The sequence below is a fragment of the Lampetra fluviatilis genome, chromosome 16 (assembly GCF_964198595.1).
Source record: "Lampetra fluviatilis chromosome 16, kcLamFluv1.1, whole genome shotgun sequence".
Taxonomy (NCBI): Eukaryota; Metazoa; Chordata; class Hyperoartia; order Petromyzontiformes; family Petromyzontidae; genus Lampetra; species Lampetra fluviatilis.
The window spans coordinates 6,228,552-6,248,831 of NC_136290.1; the positions used below are offsets into that span (position 1 = coordinate 6,228,552).

At 47.0% G+C, this 20,280-nt stretch overlaps 1 protein-coding gene across 5 annotated transcripts in view; it reads left to right on the top strand.

Moving 5' to 3' along the window:
• Positions 1 to 20,280, top strand: part of LOC144936484 (choline kinase alpha-like) — a 66,349-nt gene that overhangs the window by 4,411 nt on the left and 41,658 nt on the right. For all 5 annotated transcript variants that reach the window (XM_078863581.1, XM_078863580.1, XM_078863583.1 and 2 more), the window contains one exon: positions 19,202 to 19,310. In XM_078863581.1, coding sequence (XP_078719707.1) covers positions 19,202 to 19,310 — 109 coding nt within the window. The remainder of the gene's footprint in view (positions 1 to 19,201; positions 19,311 to 20,280) is intronic.

Below are 20,280 nucleotides of genomic sequence, written 5' to 3' on the forward strand. Positions count from 1 at the left end.
GGTTGTTGAATCGCACGCAGAGTTTTCATCCTGTCCCGTGAAATGTCCGGTCCACGGGGCTGCGGGGGTGTCCAGGAGGCTGCATCGCACCGAAAGTGGGTCAAGTGACCCATCGGAGTCGATATTTGTTCCGAGTGTTCTAACAGCTGCGTAATCCGGCTCGTGTATGCATGTGGGATTTTCTTCGGGTGTTCCTGCATCGTCATTTTTTTTTCACTGCGCAAAAAAAAAAACTCGGTGTGGTGGGGGGTGTGTGGGAGATTTTAAGTACGTCTTTGCGGAAACATTTCCCAGAAACCTATGAAAAAAAAAGTCGGTTCGACCACTGGCAAGAACATCCTCCTCCTACCCACTCATGTTCGTTTTATTGTCTTTGGTTGTGATGAAGGACACGGCCTGGAAGGCTGCCATCGTGCAGCCCTGTCGAGCAGCACCTTGTTATATAAAGGAAAAAAAGCCGCGTGTGTGAATTATTTAAAACTGGTTTGTCTGTCCCTTTTGTAATGAGCTCCGCACAGTCACCGCAGCTCTATTACATCAAGTCTTGTTACTGCTGATGACGTGTAGAGCTTTGATGCAAAGCAAGTCTTTTAACACAAGTAAGCGTACACATTAATTTAGAGCTCTCTATGAGCAGCGCATCCCTCGGTGTTGGATAACGGCTACCAAATGTAGACATCATCACAAATATGCTGTGTTTGAGGTGCCTTCAAGTGACATTTTATCCACAAAATTGGGAAAGGACCCTTCCATCTACCCTGCTACAGAGTTTTGTTGCATGGCAGTCCAAGCAATATTAAAGCACATTCCTGCTGAGGGAGCTGGTAGGAACGTGGGTTGCTCGGTCAATGGCCAGGGTCAACGGCGGCGTGGTGTATTCCGCAAATATGCCCGACCTGTGAGGGTGGGCACAAGCCGGCGTGAGTAGGTTAAACGTTGAGTTTTATAAGGGCACCACGGTGGGTGACCAGCCCTTCCCCACCCAGCCCTTCCCCACCCAGCACATCCCCACCCAGCCCCTCCTCACCCAGCCCCACCCTCCCCTCCCCACCCAGCCCCTCCCTCCCCACCCATCCCCTGCCCATCCTCCCCTCTCCACCCAGCCCCACCCCTCCCATTTTTGGATGCACGACGGACGGACACAATAATCCTCTGTGGGCTGGTGGAACCAGGAGGTTCCTACCAGGACAACGAATAAATATATGCATATGCATGGCTTCTCTAATGCTTTGGCCAAAAAGGCAAAAAAAAAAATTCTGGGTATTGGGTAACCCTTTGATCAGTCTGTCTGGATAAGGCCCTAGCAGAAACAACACTTCATACTACATTTGTATTCCTGTTGCGTGATCGCTACGAGAATTATAGTGACCCACTGCTCTCGGAAGACGGACGGAGCTAATTCGTTGCCTCCTTCGACCTTAGTTGCAAAGCGTTGAAAGAAATGGTGAAATTTAGCCAAGTGAAGTCCACAATCAATTTTATTGTGCTGGGGTGTTTTTTTTTGCGAGCAGCCATTGGTGACTGAGCTCAGACCGTGAACTCGCTCTCCTTGAGAACCCATTTTAGACGTGGGTGGCTGCCCATATTTGAAACCGGGGTTTGAGTCTTTGCTCGCCAAGTCATCTGACCCCTGAGCCCCCGTTTTCAAATGGATTATTTCGTTTACAGTACGCTGCATCAAATCGTGCATGTGAGGATCCGTTCCTTTTCACATTAATATACTGTATGTCTGGGGCGCGTTCTTTTTTTACATTCCACTTCAGATAAAATATTCATACCACTCTAGATTTGTGTGTGCACTACAGTGACAAAAAAAAACCCGACTTTGTGAATTGAATCGTGCCCCCTCGATTGTGACATTAAAATGGTGGAGGTGGTTTGTTTCATCATCATCCATCTTCAAAGGCAAGGAGGCATCGACACTTGACGGTCTGAGGCCGTTCGTTTATCATTAATTTCTGCTCACGAGCTCAATTCGAACCCAGGACCTAGGGTCCAAGGCATCATGGATCCCTGTTGGGGTGGGCAGAGCATTCTAGATTGAAATTAATTTCATTGCAACTGCGTTTTGTGTTGAGTTTATTGTCCTACCCCATCACCTCCAATTAGTACGGTTGGCTACTACGGTGCTAAATAAGTTCTCCATACATAGTCATTACAATTTTGTTTATTCAATGTCATCATCATCATAAAATAAAGGTTTTGACGAGAGCATGATCCAGCGGGGTTGGTGGTTGATGCAGAGATCGACCAACATGTGGGAGATCGAATCTGCAGTTCCTGTGAGGTGATGATTATAAAAATCAATAAGGAAGAAACAAAACGATGCCATCGCAAAATGACCCATTATCGCTGGTTTTTATTGCTTTTTCCATTTACCCGGCGTACTCTCGGGTAGTAGCAACACAACCTAACGCTGATATTTTACTTGCATTGGGTTATCTGTGCGAGCGTTATTGTGACGCCATGTTCCCGGTAGAAGGATAGGACCGATCTAATTAATCGACGCTTTCAACCTCGTTTGGAAAGCATTGAAAATACAGCAGTGATGTTGCTGACCCATTTTCATTGTTGAGTATTATCAGCTCGTATTGCAACGTGGGCATTTCTGTAACGACTGATTTCATTGCACGAGCAGACTATCCCCAATTGTTTGGGCAATTATTCCCAGCACGACTCTTAAAAGTATCTATATAAATACCAAGACTTGGTTAAAGCTATACAGGGCAGATGAAGAATTACTGACTGGATCATTCCATTGCATATACTGTACAGTATTTGTTTAAAAAAAACCCATAATACATTGTAGCTTGGCTGCAAGTGAGCTATGCTGGCGCTGTCTTGGGAGTGTAAACGACCTACAAAACTGTGGCGTGCAGCGGCCGACCATGTTTTATTAATCTGTTTTATTTTGTGGCTGTCGTGAATCTCCACGGGATGGCCTTATGCCAGTGAAATTTCCATTCACTTCCTTGCAGTGCCTTGTTTGCTAGATCAGCATAATCACTTAAACAGAGCACCACCTCATTGGCAAAGGTTAAATACATTAAACGAAAAGAGGTAATGGTAATAATACGTATTATTATCCAACAAAAATAATGTGGTGCTACTCTTGAAAGGAAATCTTTTTTTTTAGTTTTACTACCCTCGGACATTCATGTAACTACAGCTCAAGTGCCACGCAGTCGACGGCCAAGCCAAGAAATATGGTCAAGTGTGTCGCTGCTCAAAAGAGCAAAGGAGGCCTTTGTCTTCTTCACGAACCGGTGGTGGAAATTCCCCATTATCATGGCAGAGTTGTCTTTCAGAGTAAGGTCAATTTTTGACTTAACAGAAATTTTTTGCTGTTATGTTTTCTCTGACTCTCGAGGGATGGATGATTGGCCGAGCCGACCCCTCGACTGGAATTAATAATTTCCAACTGCGAGTCGAGTCTTAACCGGAGTGCCACTTTGCCGGACAGTTTATTGTTCGTGGCCAAGTGTCCACGGGCTCTGTTTCTCTTAACGCTCGCGGTGCACGCTTCGAACCCCGAGTTTGTGTGCCGATTATAAAAAGGGTATGCAAATTATACGCAAACGTTTACATTCGGACTAACCGTGCAGATACAACTGTAGAAAATAGAAAGAAGAAATGAGAAATGCAAACAAGATGGAGAAACACGGGTTAAAGAATGAATGTCCTGAAATCAAATCTCCTCGATTGTGACGTTTCCATTGTGTTCCTGTGGGTGGTGGGTGGGGGGGGGTAAACTCTGACGCGTGCCCTCTGTTGGCTGCTCTGAGCCAATAGTGGAAATTCCACATTTTCATGGCATGGGCCACTTTATAGATGTGGTGACCGCCGTTGGCTTCCCACAAGGTAGTACTTTTTTTATGAACCCCAGGAAACATGACAGACTAACACTTCGCCCATCATGCTGGCATGACGAAATTGGGCCGAATAACCTGTACGTGGCCGTAATGTGCAGGTAAGGTGTGATAAGTGTGTTTACATGTGCAGTGGTTTGCTCTGGTTTTACACAGTTGAGGGCTGGGTCATAACGACCCGACTTCGGTCAGACGAGGAGAATGTTGGCAGGGCTTATAGGAGTTTGAAGGTCCCTTTTGAAGTGACCCGCAGTCACTAATCGCACGTATAAATACAATTGCTTTGGACGCCCGACACCCCCCGCCCCATCATCATCTCTATGAAGCATTGCACGCAGGGGGACTGTCCGATCTAGTTAACTTCATAACTGTGAAAGGGGACATGGATTCGTGTTTATGCCTGCAGATGCATTAGCAAGGTCTGTCCAAGGTTGAATATTATTTCAGGATTTTCTTATTTACAAGACTTAATTTGTTTCGCAGGACTCTGCAGTAAAGTCGGTGCCAGATTGTGTCATCCGAGATGGTGTGCAGTGCATCGTAATTGGTCTCTTGTTGAGACATACCTGGCATGTGTCGAGTTAGGATTGATGCATGCGATAACCACAGCTGTGTGCGATTTGAGGTTTTGATAAAATGCAGTACTGTCTATTCTTTTTGTTTTCAAGCCAGATCGGGGGACGTTGATTAATGACTACATTGTGGGTAGCAGAGGGCAGTGCACAAGTATGTATTGTTGGACTCTACTTGTATGCTCCCGTGTCTCCCCGCTTTCACCTTCCCGCATTGACCAGCGTGGTAAAGTGTGGTCAGATAACCCCCACAGTGTTGAGGCCCATATCCAGCAGTGGATTGACAAAAGGCTGTACGTGTTTCAATTTGATTATCGAAATATATTAAAGGGAAATTTGTGAATGTGTGTCTGTTCGAAATGTTTAGCATACTTCCCAACATGCAACAAACTTGAAATGTGGCATGTGGGTAGCTTCCAGTCTGTACACAATGCAAAAAGTATAAAAATTTACTTTTGTATTTTGGGGGGATGGGCGCAATAATGGATATTTTTGCACGGCAAGTGAGCAGTGACGTCACATCTGTGATGTCACCCGCATGCGGCAGCGTCACGCAGTGTGCTTGCTGACGTCACGCATCCCCCCCCACCCTCCGTGTAGCCCGTGTATTAATCCAAGAGAAGAATCCAAGTCTCGGGCGAAGCCGAGTAGTAAAGCTAGTTTTTAATATATATATTACTTGGTGAATGAAATATCTCTTTGTTTGTTTTTGGAAGTGATTGGTTCACATTCCAGGGTTAAACATATACAGCTATTCATTTGAGAGTTTATTTTCATGAGCATTGGGTAGTGCTTACTTTCTATTCTCATCTGGTGAGTCCCCTAATGAGATGACCAATGTTGAGTTCCTACAAAGTAGTGCTTCTTTTATCAGCCCTGCAGGGTTGATGATGATGTGGCATTGATCCCCAATCAGGGTTTGAATCTTACAGCCTTCCGCTCGTGAGCCAATCACACCAACCACAGTGTAACCTGATGGTGATAATCACAAGTGTGTGTGGGAGCGGTAGCGTAGCGGTTAGTGCACTGCGCTGATTTACGCTCACAGGCAACACCGTTGATGATTATCTGAACCAGTCCTGGGCCTCCCCTAGGTCGACTCGGCCTCAAATGAATACCTGGTGTGGTGCGTAAAAACATCGCCACTTGGAGACGAAGGCAGCTAGGCGTGGTGCTGGCTACCCACCTCCTCGTGTGCCATTCCAGCCTTAATAGGTGCTGGCTAACAGCACTTGCCCCAACAGTTTGTTAAGGCTATACAGGAGGTCTTTGTCTTTGTAATGTGTTTAAAACAAGTTTTTTTTCACAACTTTCCCAACTTCTGAGCAAGAAGCCAGCCAAGAAAAGAAGGAAATGAACAAACAAAAAAACTTAAACGCAAGTCGAAAATATGTCGGCGAGTGCAGCATTGTGAATAGAGAGAAAGCTGGACTTTTCACTCGCAACGCTGCATCACATAATCTCAGCGGTTTTGTTGTTGAAATCTCGGTCAAATCTTTACGTATTCTTGGGATCCGCTATGGCGCGGCGACGAGGAGGAGGCCTCTTCAAGTTTTTCCCGAGGTTCCAACGATGTCACGGGCACCGTGAGGTTTGTCACGTTGATACAACGTGCTGCTCCATTACTGCTTCACAGGGGCACCTTGGGTTGGATCGCGTAAATATGAATGTGTCGTTCAATCCGCCCCACCGTCTGACACAGCCATTTGGTGAGGTTTGTCACGTTAACACAGTGTGCCACTCCGTTACTACTTCACAAGGGCACCTGTTTGTACGTGGCGGTATTGTGCGTTCTTGTGCTGCTGGCGCGCGGTCGGTGTCATCGTCACAGATGTCTCTTTTAATTAAAACTTTAAAATGTATTTATTATTTCCACAAACTGAGGGGGCTACAGAAACCCTGTGGGGCCGCATGCCCCGAACACGGTGCCACCTGGGTTCAAAGAAGGCGGGGGAGAGTGGGCTTGTCGGCTGATGTCAATGCTATGCGAGAGAAAGGCAAAAACACCTTTTTGGCACGATACTCCGTGCCGTGCCAGGCCACGGGAATGCCAGGCTCTGCCCCGTTCACACGCTCCCGCAAACAAAAACGCCTTTGGGGATGTGGCCGTGTGTGCCTGTCTTCTGCATGCCCATACCGATCCGACTACCTGCAAGCCAAGCCAGTGGTTTGACGACTTATCCGCTGGGCTTCCGACCAAGTGGTTCTACTTAACTGCCGCCCTGTCTACCTACCTTTTTTTGGGAGGGATGGCTATTGCCCTGCAAGTTTCCTCAGTCCACTGCTGGATGACACCATTTCTGCGCCGTGCAGGTTGTGTGGTGGTTATTTGACCATTCTTCATCACGCTGCTCTGTGTGGGCTGATGGTGAATGTGAGGACAACAGATGTGAGAGCATAGAAGTCCAGTACAAGAATGGATTTTGCTGCACTGCCCTGCACTGACCATAACCTCTCACTATTAGCCAACTATTTTTGCCAGGTAAAATAGATTTTTGATAAAGGCTGTGAGTATTTTGTTCGTGCCTGCATATATACCTATTCACCTTCTTACCGACGTACTGAAAAATTTCCGTAATCAATAACCTACCTACCTTTGTACATATTTCAATATATGCCTACACGTGTGCCCAACCACCTGGCTGCCTACCTTCCTACCCACGAAGCCACTTTCCCACCTACCTCATCGCCTACCTACCCATCTCTCCGTCCATCTACCAACCGATTTAGTTATTCAAATGTCTTTGTATCTATCTATATACCCACCTGCCTACCCATTAACCCTCGCTGTAGTTAGTGTCCACAAAAACGCATCGCCAAGTTGCTGCGCACACCTGGGTGTCTTGCATAGGTGAAAGGGAGAATAATGTTTAATCCCAGCAGTGGGGCGATCTGCTCATCGACTTGGGGGCACCTATCCGCCATCCAGAATGCGGAGGTGCCCCTCTGAGCTGGTGGCCCTGAGCACGTGGTGCGCATTCCACGCATTTAGACCGAACCTGGAGGACCTCTTCACAATTTCGGCTATCGCCTGATGAAGCTGGTTGTTGTTGTAATCGCCAGCGAAATGCCACAGTACTCGAATTGTAAATGTTGTAGTTGGTTCACTCTTCAACACACCGGTGTGATGAAGTAGTAACTGATTTGCACGTTTTGTTTACGTGACGAACCTACTAATTGGCTGTGTCGGGTGTTGGTGGGTTTAAAGACCTTTAAACATTCCATGCATTATGTTCTGCAAAACAAGCAACATTTGGTACATAGATCTGGTCAATCAACATGCCTCCGAGCATTCAAAACTCACTAACATGTTACTCCACGATTTCAACTAGTCCTTTGGGTCGGCAAAGCAATTTGTATCGTCAAATTGTACGACAATTAACTTTGCTTGCGCAGGTGACACTGTTGTGACTTTGGTGCTCCGTGTAACGAACATTGACACGTAAGAGGAAAAGAGAATATTTACAGTGCTGCAGGATCTGGCACTGTGCCCACTGCTACTCAGCCATGTGTTAAAAAAATAAAACATAAACCACCCATCTATATTTTTGTAGCTTGTGGTGGTGATGCAATGGAATCGGTGGTGAAGTTTATCTCGCCCAGGAGGTTTTCCTTGAGACCCTGAAGTCAAAACATCTCCCTGCTACAATGAGGAATTTGTGTCGTGATCGTGTCTGTTGGTGGCCCCCCATGAGGTGGTGAACCTTCCACATTTCAATGGCAGAGAGCAAGTTTTGTGAAAAGTATTTACTTTTATTTATATTCCGCCTTTCAATGCCTTGGCAACTCAAACGCCTTTCGTCGCAAACTCGACCATGCCAATGCCCTGCTAAAGTCTAGCCAAGGGGAACCCCCAGTGCCAACTTGTCCCCAACGTGGCACAATGTGTATGCAGCACTGGCCTGCAAAATGGGCATTCTTAGTTATTTTGACTTCCCACAGCCAAAGCACTCAGGGACCCGGGATGGGGGTTGAATTTGCACCCGGTACGGTCATGGATTGAGCACTGTAGCCCGCAGCATGGGGCTAATTACACGAGCGTGTGGTTTTCCCGCAGGACATCGCATTACGCGACATAGTTCTGGACGATTTGTTGCTCTTTATTTTTTTAACAGTAATGTCAGAGCGACTTGGTTTAACCCAACAGCGGTCGGCATGCTCGCCACCGAGTAAATTTTTGCATGGGGGGGGGGGTCGACGGTTCGGAATCAGAATCTCTACTCAGAATCGCATTCTTTATTGAGACTGGAGGAGAACTCCGATGAGCTATGAAGCTCTTTTTCATAGATGTTCAGTTCCCACTACTCCAAGCTCTCACTTTAATCCTCTCCAGCTACTGTCAACTGTGATGGATAGCTGTACTCTGTTTGGAATTTCGGCTTCGTTGCAGACGCCTTCACGTTTTGGTGCATGCAGTCCTGTAACACGAACGTCGCCCTGCGCCATGTTCATATCACAGGGCATGAGCGACTGCACCATCGCTTGCTGCCTTACAGTGGATTTTAAAGATTAAGCGACTCCATTTGCAAGAAAATCTATCCACGTGCCCCATCTCAGCCCCAATTCCCTAATGATAAACGCAACATTGCATTTTAATTGTAGTGCAGTCTTCCTGCAATGACTGTTTTTGTATGATTTATGAATAACATTCAGGATCTTTTTACGGGGATCTCTGTATGGAGTATTTTTTTTTATGAAACATGTGTGAAATAATACAATAAATAAACAGTTTTTTTCTAAGACACGTCATATCAGGGGGTGGGGGGGGGTGAACCATTGGCAAGGATTCTGAATTCCAACGTTTGGAGCGTTTTGGGTGAATCGGGTTCACGTTATAGGCTATGTTGATTTAGTTCAGTTGTTCTTAACCTGGGGTGCACGCACCCTCTGGGGGTGGGAGATGCTCTTTCTGAGAACCAAAGGGCTACGGTAAAGGTTAAGAACCACTGCCTTAGCTGAAGCCCTAACCAGTCTTGTGTATCCTTTTATAGGCTGAACCAGCCCAGAGGAGGAACTTGCCACGAATAAATGCCAGCCGGGGGGTGGTGGGGGGGGCGGTCTGATTAGAGTGCTCTACTTGCAATTTGCAGGATTCAAATCCTGGTTGGTGGCCAATAAAATGAGAATCGTTTGATGGGAAGGAGGCAAGAGCACCTCCGATTTGGTCAAGTTGGTAACGTACGGTGCAAATGAAGTTCAACAAACATAATACACACAGAACCGTTGTCATCTTGTGCACCTACTCTTACACTGTACAACCAATCCTCACCGGGGCCTGTGCCAAGCTAGCTCAAAGTGGCAGATATGTTTTTCCACTGCAGAAGCCAAGCTGTGCCGCCGATGTTGTCGTCGCACACGATGGATGCGTCTTCATCCTTGTCCCTCACCCTGTTTGACCCAGAGCTGGATTCGGTCGGCTTACGAGGCCAGCGCACGTCACGATTTGTTTATGGCTCGGCAAGACAAGTAGCCGGTGGGAAGCCACCCTTAAACGCGAGGACTCCGCGCTGGCGCTGCTTTGATGTACCAGTGGAAAAGGGGCAGTAGAGACTGGCAAATAAAGCGTTCGGCACTACTCGAACAATTCCAGGATAATTGCATTGTGCGTAGGTTCTGCAAAAAGCTGCGTTGACAGTGCGCCTGTCAGCATTGCGTGCGGACGGTGTCACTTCCGCACCCATAACTTGGTGGCCGATCGCAGCGCGTGACCGCAACAATCTTGACCGTTGCACCGCATAAACACACGGCCTCTCTTGAAATGTATGGGACTCGCCACATTTCTCCTCGGATTGGACCGACAAATCACTGAGACTGATAAATGATTGTCCTAGTGAGCCCTAAATCGAAGTATCTTTTTTCATGATTATTTTTTGTTGTTGTTAGATTTTTCTGCTCCAAAGTCGCGTTTTTACTGCCCGGTGCCACTTCCTCGGAAAGCCTTGCATACTCCACGAATTTGAACAATCGTGCACGTGCACTCCAGTGCCTTGCTGTGCGGTATTGGCAATGACTGCTATTTTCTATCCACTGCTCAACGATGGTCTCCCAGTGTTGGTATTGTTGGCGCTTGCCTACACTGTGAAATTAATGTGCATTTAAATCTCCCTGGCTGCCATTTTCCTAGTTTTATTGCGAGTGTGCAACGAATCGGGTCCTGACAACGTGTCTGTTTGTAAGCCTTGCAGGGGGCACTGTTTGTCCAATGTGTTACAGCAAGGTGATATCACAACTACTTATGAGATCCTACAAGTGACCCCATCCAGTTCAAGGCTGCTTGCCCATTCCTGTGAACTGTGCTGTAGCGTAGTTCCTAGTATGACATTGAAACAACATTCCATTCATAATTCTCCAAAGCTGGAATTTTTGGGATAATAAATATAAATCTAATTTTAGTGTTTACAGGAGGGTTTTTTGTGCATTCATCATTGGTGACCGGGATGCAGACCATAAACTCTCTACGCTTGAGAGAACCCAGTTAAAACATGGGCAGCAGCTTGAATTTGAACCTAGGATCTCAGCGCTGCCAACTCTGTTCTCCGGCCCCTGAGCCACCCGGCGCACATGTATGTCGATGCCTTTTTCTAAATGAAATCAATATCTTCTCAACATGGATGCGGCTGAGTGACTGTCAGCTGCCAAATGTACGTATGTTGAACTTCTTTCGCACCGTACGTAGCCATCCGTGCTATTCGGAGGTACGGCTGTCAGAGCATTGAGGCAGCTTCAGAGATGTGGGTCTCATCTGCCCATGATTAAATTAAACCAGCTTCTCAAGTGTGTAGTCTAGGTGTCATGTCAACCTGATCACCAATGATGAAGTTAGTTCTACAGACCTGCAGGGCCATTCACCAACAGGACATTGTTCTCACTGAGGGTTGTAAATTATTATTATTTGTTCCTGGATAATGTGATTTGCTTTGGAAAGGTGCATTCATGGCCAAGGAGAGACTCCTCGTTTCCAGCACCGATCTCGTCCCCGTTGGTGTTTGCATGCAAAAACGTCCACGTTTTAATTTATTCATCAGATTGTTATTGCATGAAAATTCAATCTACTTCCCGTTTGGCAGCAGGAACTTTTGAGTGGCATTGAACCAGCGCGGCATTCTAGAAGGCGATAACATCGTAGTCGTCGCTTCATGGGTTTCCCGCGAGCCCCTTAGCGCTCGAAGTCTCCTGCCCCTCCTCACGAGGCCCCATAATCCCCCCCCCCACTTTTTGGGCCACCCTGTGGGAGAAAAACTAGTGCCAATGTTTGCAGACCCAGGCTCCACTAATGTATGTGCACCATTGCAACCCTGTGTAATAGTGTTCAACTTTCCATTGGAAGGTTTGGAATGAAACGAAACATTTTTATTTTACCAGGTAACGCCCACCGAGCTGTATAGCTCTCTTTCAGAAACAACCTGGCCACAAATGATAGCTCAACAAAATGGCTTATCACGTTGAAATGTAAAGCAAGCTAAATACTCTAAAGTACAAGTTTCGGTGGCGAAATAATTACAGGTAGGAGTCAACTCCACTCACCATCCTTCCCTGCCACTTTGTTGAAAGGTGGAGGGAAAAACCGGAGGACTCGGAGAAAAATACATGCAACCACGGGGAGAACATGCAAACTCTAAACATACAGGCATCATGGTCGGGATTAAACTCACGACCTCCTGCATACCAGGCGAGGGAGTTAAAATCTCGCCAGGGAAAGATGGTCGACCCCTCGGACCATTTTGATTTAAAGCTTTCGTGACTGCAGGGATTCATATTCTTGGTTCTTTCGGTAAAGTCACGGAGAAGGGAAATAATAAAATAATAAAAATATAAAACAATAAAATGATCACGACGTTTCGACTGCAACACAAGCAATCATCATCAGGTGTGAAAAACACGGCAAGAACATTTTTTTTCACACCTGATGATTGCTTGTGTTGCAATCGAAACGTCGTGAGAATTTTATTGTTCTATATTTTTATTATTTTATTGTTTCCCTTCTACGTGACTTTACCGAAAGAACCATGAATATGAGTCCTCGGACCATCTTTCGCTGCCACTTTGTTGAAAGGTCAGCAGTGGTTTTGCTAAGGATAGACTGTCTCCAGTCATAGCAACGTGGGATTTCCACCACCTTGCTTAGTGCTGAAGGTGGCGGTGACGAGTACTGGCCCGTGCTCATTTGAGCAGGAAGACTGTTTGACGCGGGTTAAATATTAGATATCCATTCGGTACTGCTCGTGAGATTTTTCATAGACTCGCGGTCGGAGGGATGCAAGTAAAAATGTTTACAGAAAAAGACCCATTGAAAATGAAGGCAAATTGTGCTGTCGTGGTGGATTATGCAGAAACTAATAATAAGACGAGGATGTCGTCTCACTGCCAAGAAACTAAAGAATTGTCGGTTTATGGCGGCAATACCAACAAGGCTCTGAGACTCGTAGTAAACTTCCGTTTACCATTGCTGCACCGCACTGAACAATCCACGGTGTTTGTGGAGGTATCGTGTCTATAACCTCAACCCGACCCCTTGCTGATGGCACGCAGAAAGTCAAAACAGGAGGGTTTGCCCGTTTTAACAAATGCTGCTCGGAAACCACCGCTCCGGAAGGGCCCCCATAGGCTGATGGGTTGACTTGACTGTGCCGGTCTGTGGCAATTCTGGTCTAAACCATGTGTGGGTGGGTTGCACGGCTGAATCATCTTGTTGCCCACATTGCATTGGGATCCCAGAAATGAATGTTAAAGCACGAGAGCGGCACACATTGGCTTGCGCTTTCCAATTTTTTTATGCACAGGGGAGGGGGTGGGCGGTCCTTAATATCCACTTGTGGGATTGCAACCGTCACCCCCCCCCTCCCCAATGCAAATTGACTCGATGGCAAGCGTGTTGACCACCACACTGCCGTGCAGCCTAGATTATTAGAATACGCGATTGTGCGAGTGATGTTGTCCACATTTGAAAGCCTTCTGTCATAACCACAGACACGAGCAGTGGGAGGCCGCTCCAAACGGTAGGCTTTGGGCAGCTACAGCTGCCGTGCGCAGGGTTAGGCACGCGCGCCGTGACTGTCGGTAAATTTCCACACACCCACGCGTTTGTCCCCTGATCTCCCCTGAGCCTGTTACGTCGCCCGGCGTCGGGTCAATGGCACTGGCCACTGCCCCTTTTCACGAAAGCCTCAACGTTCTACCGTGGAGAATCCCCAGTACACGCCGGTGCTGTGGTCATCTTCATTCCTTTGACGGGGAGTTGATCCGCAGTCTAATTCGGTGTTCTTCACTAATTTTCAGAGGGGGGGGGGGCCCACTTTTGTCGATAAGACATCATCAATGTGAGGGCTGCCACACATTTGAAACCATTGGCTTTTACAGCACGATGGGGGGTGTTTTCACATTTTTGCATTGTCGGGGACCGCACTAAAGGCCACCAGCGGCCGCAAGTGGCCGCGGGCCTTGCGATGAAGAACACTGCTCTTGTATGTTTATCTCGATTGAGCCCCAGTGGACGGCTTAAGGAGTGACCTGGTGAACAGTGGTGATGCTGTTTACACCATGGTTTCATATTGGTGACTGCAGTCGCGCCTTGGGCTATTCTTAATTGTCCATCGGAGTCGGGGATAACCGCGTCTGTCATGCGGTATTCTGACGCGGTTCAATCCAGGTCGTTATTTTCGGGGTCTGCGGTTAGCTGCTAATTCTGGACAATGGCATTGTCCCCCGGTTAATGTCCAGCTGAGCCTCAGGATTGAATGCAGGTGCTCCGAGAGCTTGCACTTGATCCGAAGGTGCTCTCAAGCTGCTTTTGTGAGAACACTCAACTCGAAATGGCAATATCCTGTCCCGGTCCATGGTTGATGGCCTCTCCTTCCTGTGAGATCGCGTTCGTGGGAGCACTGCTCTACGGGAAGTTAACAGCGGTTGTTTCAATGGAGAGATTGGTTCCTAATGTGGAGTTTTGACTCCGTCGATGGAGATGAAGATTACTCTTTGGAGCAGGGAGACGTTTTGACTTTTGACTTGCAACCAAAATGGTTTTATGACGTTTATAATGCAGGCAAAAGTCACTGTATAACTAGCAGGATAAGATCTGGTAGTTTTGTAATGTATGTGTGTGCCACGGTGGCGAGATGTTAACTTCCTCGTCTAGTCCTACAGGAGGTCGTGGATTCGATCCTGACCCTGACACCTATTTTTTATTTGGAGTTTGCCTGTTTCTATCCCCGTGCTCATGTGGATTTTCTCCGGGTCCTCCGGTTTCCCCCTCCACCTTTTTTAGAAACGTGTAATTTATAGTATTTGGCTGCTATAAATTTTCACATGATAAAAGCCTCTTAATTGAGGCTAGGTTGCTTGTAAAAAAGAGCTATACAGCTCAGTGGGCTTACATGGTAGAATTAAAAAAAATGTTTCGTAGTGTTAGTGTGACCAGATTTGTATAACCCTATTGACAACGGGTACAAATGTAGGCTTTGTCCTGTTTTCCAGAGAGTCTTATAAATTCCACAGAATACGGTAATAACGAAACGCCACTTTTAGGAAGTCAACAACGACGGCCATCTTACGGCGAGACCAGCACTTGCCAATATATTTTTATCATTATTAAATCATGTTCATATCCCTCGGTCGTATGACATCGTCACGTCCATTGAAACACAAACCGCGATTTCGTGAGCATCTCAATCCAGCTTCACGTCTCCTTTGTGTTTAGCTTGTTGTCCTTCCCCGCACCTCCGGTTTAGCACGATTGACTACGTACGGTGCGAAAGAAGTTCAGCATACGTAGCCTCTTGTCAATGTATTGTTGGATGAAGCCCTCTCAAAGCGTACCTCGCTCGTGGAGGGTTGTGTGACCATTCGCCATGCTGATGATCAGTACGGCTTGGTGGAGGGGAGTGGCGGGGGGGTGCAAGGATCGGTTTAGAATTCTCGCGTCACTCACGTGAGCGGTCAACTACACAAAACCACTATGCCGCCTCCTCTGCCTGGCACCTACAACGGCAATGCTGTCATTTCCATCGCTTGCTCAGATATGGCCAAAATAAAAATTTTAAAGACGAAAACGATTTTTACTTGAATAGAAATTTTATATTGGCAGAGCCGATGATTTTTTGCTTGCTTGGGCAAAAACACTGGCTCTTTTGGGATTCCTCATTCACAAGCGTTCATCCACCTGAGGGACCTAAGGTCTCAGGACTGGGGCACAAATAGAAATATGGACTCCAAGTGCAGACTGTGCTGCATCCCCGTTCGTCACAAATGTTAGCTGCCCTCGCCTGGTATGCAGGATGTCGTGGGTTCGATCCCGCCCCTGACGTTTGTATATTTTGAATTTGCATGTTCTTCCTGCAAGTCACTTCGTCGAGCTCTCATTTGTGGTTGGGTTGCATCTGAAAAAGAGCTACAGTATAGCTCGGTGGGCTTGAGCTGGTAAAATAAAAAGTTTCGTTTAGTTTTTAGTAACAAGCATTGAATTTCGGACAATATTTTGCTAAATATTAAGAGTATTCTACAGAGGTGGGGTGGGGGCGTTATTAGCTCTGACTTCTGGTTATTTTTATTTGTTATTTTTAATTGCACAGTGATATTTTTTTCTGCTAGGCACCTTGACGAAGCAAAACTTTATTTTTCTCAATATGAGGAAACTGTCCGGCTCCTCAAATTTGTACTCTTAGCGCTATTTTTTTTAACGTGGGTTTTTCCATTTTTTACGACTCCATTTGCCCTAAAAAGTGCCATGTGGAGCTCATCAGTCTTGATGCCCGTTCAGAGTGGCCAACTCTTTTAGCTCTCGTGTCACTGCAGTTCATGTAACTTAGACCCCGACATTCAAACCGTCTGGCACGAGGTGGTGGCTTGCTGTGTCGAGTGCCTATCAAATTCTGCTTCCATTTGTAAACGGTCAACTTGTATTTAGTAGCAAAATACTACGCGGTATTTATATCCATGGCTTGGCGTTTGTGTTTTCATTGGGGTGCAATGATGCGTGACGTTATTAATCGATTCTAACTAATCTCGCACGCATAGGCGCCAATGTTTTTCTTTTCATGCTTTGTAATACGCTCACGTGACCCCTCCAGCCACACTCGGGGCGCCGTTAAATCCACAATGCACCAAATCGCAGCTAAATATCACAAGCCGAGTTAATGTGCGCAGGCTGTCCAAAGGGCACGCGTGCATACGAATGCAATGTCCTTAATTTAACGGTTAAGAGGCCACAGTATTCGAGCATGCGTGGGACATTCGGTTAGATGGAAAATAAGCATCGTTGCAAGTTGGTAAGCACGTGCATTGAAACAGATTTGTGCACGGTCCCATTTTAATGATTTCATTTACGGTCGTTAGGTGTGTGCAATGTGTTGCAAGATAAAAGCACTGTGCAACCTCATAACGTGTTTGGGTTAAATCGCGTTATTTATAAATGTGTCGTAACCCTCCACCACCCGACACGGCCAATCAGCAAAAAAGTGTCACGTTGACAAGAGACAAATAGTTCACTGCTTTAGTGTTAAACTGACTGCAACCTGTTGCCACATTTATTTGACTCTGATCAGGGACAGAAAAACAGAGTTATAGTATGCCACCCCCCACAGTTTGCTTTAAAATACAGGGCAGGAAAGTGTGAAAGTGTGTCCTCTAATCTGGAGAGAACGGGAGATGGAGCAATGAAATCTGTTCGTGCGCTGGATGGATTATTGCATCGTGCAAGGTGGCAGTGGCTTGAGGAGGCCTTCATCCAGCAGTGGATTGACCACGATTGATAATAACGATGAGATTAAAAAAACATGCTGGTGCTTGTGAATGATGTCACATGCTCTTTGCAACACCGCACCTCTGCAATTAACACGGTTGGCTAATACATGTTGGAAGTAATTCATATCTTTTAAGTTCTCATCCTTGCATTAGAATATATAGAGTAGTTCATATTTTGATGGTATCATGTGGTAATGCTCCATCACATGTTTTAAATCTATTACACTGAATATTGAACTGAAGCTTGACTTTAAAAAATGTAATCGCAATATCTGTCCGAAAAATTGCAATTAGATTCCCCCAAATCGTTCAGCCCTAGTAGTCAGCACCACGCCCGTCCGTCCGCCTTTGTCTCCCGAGTGGCGATGTTTTTACACACCAGGTACTCATTTGATGCTGAGTTGACCTAGGGTAGGCCCAGACCCGGTTCAGATAATCGTCACTGATATTGGCTGTGAGCGGGATTTAAACTCGGGTCGCCGGGTTCGTTGCGCAGTGCGCTAACCACTTGCACTAACCGCTCCCCATGTGTACTTGCACTTCATCACAGACTACATGCAGACCCGGGTAGCTGGGGGGCTGGCTCTGGTAAGAAGCGGCTGCCCAATTGGGACCGGCCTCTCTCCCACGTGGCCGCCCCAGCAGGCTGCTGGGGCGGCCACGTGAGGTCTGTTTACCAGCAGAGAGCAACACGTGCTGCTGCTGCTGCTTCTACGGGGCAGTGGGGGTAGCGGGGTGGAGGACCTCCCTCGCCGCTATTGGCCGCAGTGATGAAAACAAAACTTTTGCTTGGGGAGGTTGGAGGAGGAGGGAACACGGTGGGGGGGCGGGGGGTGCGGAGTGAAAACGCCCACACAGCACTGCACGGACAGGCCTGGCAGATCTGGCCGGGGTCATGCGATGCTTGCGGAACTACGAGAACTCGGCCCGTTTATATATAAACACACACAAACAAATGTGCCGCGAGTTTGCTTCCTGCAGTGAGGTGGACCGTTTATGAATGGGTCGCGTTTTTATCAATTTAAAGCAAGCACCACCTTTGTCTAATCGTCTATCATCAGCAGTGATTGCTGTTTGCACAGAGTTTTTCACTCTTGGCTTGGCTTTACCTAGCAGCAACACCTGATGGAGTGGCCGAAGTCCTGCTTTCAGCCATCTTCACATTAAACCAGGTTCTCGAGATTTAGCACTGCACACCTGAAAAAAAAACATACAAAGTAACGTTTTTAACGTTTAATACAGCTCACTCTGCGTTGGACCTCCGACATGCGTACTCTGGGGGTCTGAAGGCATGCCATAGGTACGGGGGGAGGGGAGCTATTGAAGAGGCTTTGGAAGCGGTTCTGTGCCCTTAATCGTCTCCTCGCACTGGGTGTGCGCACCTCCCGTTGCAAGAATTCTGCAGGAAAACCTCCCCTTGCAACGACTGCCGCACCTCCGTTTAGCACGGTTGGCTACGTACGGTGTGAAAAAAGTTCAACATGCCTGTAAAATTAGAAAAAACATTTTGGAGAATAAAAACGTAGATAAAGAGTCTGTGGGTGAGTGGGTGATGGGGTCTTCTCTGAGAGGTGTCCATTCTGGGAAATACGTCCAAGGACATTCAACATTGAAAGTCCGTTTTTTTTTGTCGTCACTTGCGTAACAATATACTGCTCTGGACGATACATAATTTACATGTTGTTATCCCCTCTTTCGCTATTCATCAAGTTTTTTTCAGATAATCAGTCCTGGTTTATTGTCGAGGTGGCAATAGACCAAAATAACAACGAGAGACATTTTATTTTCTTCAAATTCTGTAAAAAAATAAAACTCGGTATTTCAAGAGCCGCAATGCACATGAGTACGAGACGGTGGTGCTTGATAAATAACGGTCACGAAGCAGTCCTTAAAGAGCCGCAGGTTTTTTTCAACCCCCTGCAATGGGACCCGGGATGGGTGCAGCACGCGCGCACGCACACACGCGGCCACCGCCAACCCCCACATCTTGACTCGAACCCGTGTGTCGTCTCCTCTCGTCGGCAGCGGCGGCCTCAGCAACCGGCTGTACCTGTGCGCCCTTCCGGACGACGTGGAGAGCGTTCACGAGGAGCCACGCCAGGTGCTGCTGCGTCTCTACGGCGCCATCCTACAGGTGAGGGGTGGGGAGGTGGCGGGGTGGGAGGGCCGGGTACGACACTTGGCTATGTGTGTGTGTGTTGAACTTCTTTCGCACCATACATAGCCAACCGTGCTAATCGGAGGTGGGAGGACAATCAACAAAAACACAAAGCAGTACTAAAGGTAATGAGTTTTCATTCATGCAGTGGCTTCCTAATATCGGAAGGAGGAGCATTCCAGACGGCCGTTGAGATGCTGCGTTGGAATCCAGCTTTCGGCCTCCTGTGATTTGAGCCTGGTTCACAAGTGTACTGATTGGATGGTCTCAGCCTGGTCACCACTGAATGCGCACACACAAAATAAACAAAGCCATCACTTTGAAATTGGTTCTGCGCTTTGGCTAAATTCCGACTCTCAGAATAAAACAAACTCCTTGCGTTTGACTCTCGTTCAACGATCATTGCTCTCATGTGGCGGAGCGGGTCTGAAAGTGCTGCCCTGCACTTGAAGGGGTTGGCAGAGGGGTAGCTCTGTGGCATCCACTTCCACAGGCCGTCATTCTCTTAACACGAAGGGTTCCACTGGCGAGGAATCCGAATAGATACTGCGTCTCATTACACAGTGCCCCCATAGCACAATCGGGATAAAGTTGTTTGGAAAACATCAACTATAAAAGCCCTGGGCGATCGTTTGTCCAGGTGATGAGTTTTGTTTGCCTTTCTGATACGGGACATGGACGCATGGACGCATGAACGCATGGAGCATGAAGGGTGCAGGAGGTGAGGGGTTAGGGTTGGGAATAAACAATGTTAGAATCGGTGCGTGTGTTTGGGTCATTCTTTATATTTGTCGTTACTGGGATTTTCTTCACCATCATCCTCATTGTCACCTGTTGTGTGAAGTGAACAAATCGTTTGATTAGGGCGTTTATTTAATCGTAGCATTTGCAGTTGTCAAAATCATTGTTTTCATCTTCATCTGCAGCATCATCATCCTGTGTGCAG